This window comes from Alligator sinensis, unplaced genomic scaffold, assembly GCF_000455745.1.
Source record: "Alligator sinensis unplaced genomic scaffold, ASM45574v1 scaffold1073_1, whole genome shotgun sequence".
Lineage (NCBI taxonomy): Eukaryota > Metazoa > Chordata > Crocodylia > Alligatoridae > Alligator > Alligator sinensis.
The window spans coordinates 1-4923 of NW_005842539.1; the positions used below are offsets into that span (position 1 = coordinate 1).

Sequence of the window (4923 nt, forward strand, 5' to 3'; positions counted from 1 at the left end):
TTCAGAACCTTGAGGTGCATTTTCACAGAAAACCCTACACCACACTGCCTGAAACATGGCAGGCCTCATGTCCGCATGAGGGGCTACCATCCCTACTATTTTCATTCCACTCTGCCTTAACACACACAAGTGATATGAGTTTTGCTTTCACCATTTTGAGGGGTACTTTCGCAGAGACCCCTGCGCCTATCTCCTTGAACCGTGGCAGGCTTCATGCCCTCAGAAGGGGCTGCCATCCCTGCTGCTTCCATCCAAATCTGAAAAAAAATGACAAAATTATAGGTATTTTAGTGATTCCCCCTTATAGTCTATGGCCGAATCTCTGAATCGGGACAATGATTTGAATCACTGAATCGAATCACTGTCCTTCCGAATATGCTGAATCTGAATCTGACAATTCATTGGAGCAACGGGATGTACTGTACTAGTGTTTTTCCTGGTTAAAAAGATGGGTGTTATCAGATAGTGCCCAGTTTTTAAGGGACTGACCATGTATTTCTCAGAACCTTATTTTAATTAAATACCTCCTTTGGACTAATTTTAGCCTCCAGCTATGTGTTGCTTTGGGGACTGATCAATTTTCAGTGAGATAACATCTTAACATGGGGGAAAAAATGCCTCATCTTGGATTTGAGTACTGACCTGGGGCTTGGCTCTGGCTTTGGCCCCAGGCTTGGTGGTGTAGAGGGCACACGGCTGAGAGAACTGTGGGAGAGACCTCGGGATGTGCATGGGGGAAACTGCAGCCTGCCTTCTACCCCTTGCCTCCACTCCTTGCCCTCCGCATGCTTGTGCCTACCTCCCACCTCTTGCTTCTCCCTGCAGTTTGCCCCTTCCATGCAGCTGCCCCATGCCACCCTTACCTTCTGATCCAGCTTGGCCAGGAGCTGCTGTCACTTCTCCCTGTCTGGTTTGGGCCAAGGCTGGGCCAGGGCTGCTGCTGCTGCTGAGTGCCCAGGAGCCAGTGTAGGGCTGCCACAGATGGTAAGGGGCTGGGTGAGTGCAGAGGGGCATGTGGCAGAGGGGTGTGTGGTGGTGGTGGTGGTGGGGGAGACAGGCAATTGGTAGAGGACAGGCATGGGGAGAGGGGGGCAAGGTACAGGGGAGCAAGGGTGGGTGTCCCCTGCCTCTGCTTTTCCCACCACAGCAGTTGGGGGATGAATTCCAGACAACCTTCCACTAATTAGATTGTGTACATGGAAAATTATAACAAATTTATAAATGTTCCATGTATAGAATTTAATTATTGGAGGATCATCTTAAATTTGAAGTAGTCTTGGAGTCAGATAAGTATGGTAGCATTAAACATTAAAATAATAATAAAAAGTCTCGCATTTAAGTATTTGTAAGCAAAAGAAATCTGCTGTAGTTGGTTCCAAAATACTTGTTTAAATACCACCAACAAGAATTTTCTCTCTTTCAATAAACACCTACCACATGTTGAAATAAGGCTTTTTTTTTCTTCACTAAAAAACCTGTTCTGAACATTAGATTTGTGTGTATGTTGCTTTTGGCAGCTCTGTAGAACAGTTTCTAAAATGTTTTATATTTGATACTTTTCTGTTTTTATAATGCACTCTCTGCTGCATTTTCCTCTTAAAAATAAATGCAGTATGGCATTGGCAAAGGTTAAATTTTATTTCCCCAAATGCAGCATACTATAATACATATTGTAATATAATGTCCTATGCTGTTATATATTTTGAAATAAAATTACCTAGGTTACACCAAATATAATCTAAGTTTTATCCACAGGTATACCCTTTGCTACCCTTCTAGGGCTAAACAGCATCTGATCATTTGCTATAATATAATCTTCCTTTCAGTTTGTGACTCATAGTATGCTTTCTGAGTTTGAGTAAAGCAGCAAAATCTATCTTTATTATTTGAGGAATGAGGAACATTTTTAATGTTCCTTTGTTATCGAAGTTTTGCCTCAAGCTGCTTGCTATTAAGCATAAAAATTGACATAGTGTATTTTGTCAAAATGAGGAATCCAGACTCAAACCTCCTTTATTCCTAAATCCTATTGATTTTATTATGTGTAAAATTAAGATTATAAAATTGCAATTGTTTTAACACAGGTCCTGATTGCTCTTTGAATGTCCCTTCCACGGAGTCTTACTGGATTTTACCCAATGTGAAGCCATTCAGTCCTTCTGTAGGTCGGGCTTCCCATAAGGCAGTTTTACATGGAAAATTTATGTGGGTGATTGGTGGATATACCTTTAACTACAGCTCATTCCAAATGGTGTTAAAGTAAGTGATTTCCCTTTTGTTAGTCTGTTCTGTTATTCTTTATAAGTGATAATGATCTTTGCTAGGTAAACAGTGTTTAATCCCATTGTTATCCTACCTTTGCATGAAAGTTTTATTATTTAGTTGAGCCCTGCCACCTTCTCGGGACCCAGCCTACTTCCCCCGGCTCCTGACCACCTGCAACAACCTGGTCCTGAGAGCCTGCTGCCCCTTTCCTTCCATAGCTCCTGCTGGACTGGCTAAACCACAAGCAGCTGATGCCATGTAGTGCCAGCTGCAGGAGCCATGGGCCCAATCCTGGTGGCTAGTTGGCCCAGGTGATAAAATCTCTTTGCAGGCTGGATTTGTCCTGCAGGCCGTAGGTTGCCGAACACAATCTTAGCATATAAAACAATTAAATAATGGGTTAGTAAATTAAGTAAATGAGTATTGAAACAATTCATTACGTGGTTATTTTTTGTAACGGTACCTATTGCTGATTTGTGCTCCAAAATATTAATTTTTTTTTCAGTGAGAGACAGTATTCAAACACTGATATATTGATGTTTGCAATTATTTTATCCAGAAGGCTGTTAACAACATCGGAGCTAGCTCTACTTAAATTTATTCATTAGAGTAAGAATAACTAAGCTTAGTCTTATTTGAATGATATCAGTGATATACTTAAATTTTGTATTTTTTTTTGTTTGGGTTCCAAGGGTGTTTTAAGAAACTGATAAATAAAAGATAAATTACTTCCCTGAAGAACTTTTCAATCTAAATGAAACAAAAGATGAGAGAGAGATGTAATCAAAATGACTAAAGTCACTTTATTATGTGGAGAGCCTGCTCCGATGCACTGGAATTCCAGCACATCGGAGCAGACTCAATTAACTGAGTCTGCTGGAGCACATAAATTGGTGTGCTCTGGAAGTCTCACGCATCACATGCATCAGTGGCGCAGCATGCTTCCGTGCTGAGAAAATGGCGGTAGTGCGCTTTGAACTAAAACACTTTTGATGTGCTTTAGTTCAAAGCGCACTGCTGCCATTTTTCTCAGCGTGATGACGTGCTTCGCTGCTGATGCACATGACATGCAGGTGCTTTTAATTAACATGGCTCACTAATTAAGTGCCCAGCACCACATCTGGAGTACATACAAAAATGCCCTAGGTTGGCATGTCTTCTTCCATGTGCAGGTGTGGCTGTGTTTTGTACAGGATGCTAATTGTATGAGAGAGAGTCTAATAATGAGGAAAGTACCATTTTACTTGGAGTATTCAAAAGCATTTCTAAGTTGTAAAATGAAAACAGATGGACCTTAGGAATCTGGGGATATTTCTGGCAATAATAGAGTCTGATTTGAAGCCTTAAGTTGAAGTTTATATGGTACTTGACCCAAAGGGAGTTGTTGGTTGGACTCAATCCAATGCAAAGGTGTTAGGAGGGGAAAATAAAGGTAGGCACAGAAAAATTAAGTGAAAGAAAATAAAATAAAATGAATAGACACAGGAAAATATAGCATATGTTGTGGGACAGTAGAACCGTAGTAGTTTAATACAGTTGCACAAGAGGATAGTAAATGGAGAGGTTAAGTGCATGAAATATAGGGATTAAAATACTAAGAGAAGCAACAGGAGCTTTTAGGACTAAACTGATATATTGGTGGTGAAATATCTGTTCAGAGTTGGAAGCAATTCTTTTAAAGTTGATGGAATTCCACTTAAATGTTGATACGCGTTTCTGGCTCGGAGTAGAAATATTGTTTGCTGTTTTTAAATTAGAATGTTTGTGCGTTCTAATAATTGGAAATTGCCTTATTAATAATAAATGAGTTCTACCAATCATGAACCTACATGTACAAAAAGCAACTTTGTTCCAGATGCCTGTTCCTGTTGGCGCAAATGTTTACACGTAATAATGTGAAGATTATAGTTCTCCAGATGAGGTGTTGAAAGCATTTCCTATTCTATTTTCACAGAAAGGAAGGAAGACTAATAAGAAACAAATACATTTGATCACATTACTTATCAAGATGTGTACCCTTACAGTAATGGGCCTGGATTTCTTGACATAAATGAAAACTGTTTGTTCAAGATGAAGGGCTCTCTTGGCAAAATCAGTATATTAAGGGAATTTTGACTCCTAGTAAACAAAAAATATTTTAAATTTACGTTTAAAATGTTAATCTCAAGCCATTTTACAAGCTATATTCCCAGTTGTCAAGAGATGTCACAGATCAGAATTAAAACTAGGCCTTTAGCATACAGTGCAAAATAGAGCCATCTTCAGCAGAGAAGCTCCTCATATAGGGAAATCAAAGTGGTTTAAAGCGATCTTTGCCGGGAGGCCCTTCTGTATATTTGCTAAGCACACCAGAAGTGGTCCATTAAATCTGGGCACTTTTATACTGATACCTGATAAAATCCACATTGGGTAGAATAGCGTCCTTTTATAATTGTGCCTATCAGCTTTATACAGCTGTATATTGCATTCTGATGTAAATGGTAAAATGAGAAAAGGAATTCAGGTAAACTTTCTTCTTGGATAAAACCAGCAAAGAATTAAGGCCCCCTGACCATGTCTGAAAGACATCACTGTTGTGTTTAAACCATGCTGTATTAAGTTGGACGGGAGCCAAGAAGTAGAGCGGTAACTGAATGGATCCTGTTAATTAACATTCCT

The 4923-nt window shown here is 39.7% G+C and overlaps 1 protein-coding gene across 1 annotated transcript in view; it reads left to right on the forward strand.

Annotated features, from left to right (window-relative positions):
- Window positions 1-2071: 2071 nt before the first annotated feature.
- Window positions 2072-4923, forward strand: part of ATRNL1 (attractin like 1) — a gene marked incomplete at its 5' end in the record, with an annotated part of 851278 nt that continues 848426 nt past the window's right edge. The window contains one exon of the mRNA XM_006031896.2: window positions 2072-2259. Within this exon, the coding sequence (XP_006031958.2) occupies window positions 2072-2259 (188 nt within the window). The remainder of the gene's footprint in view (window positions 2260-4923) is intronic.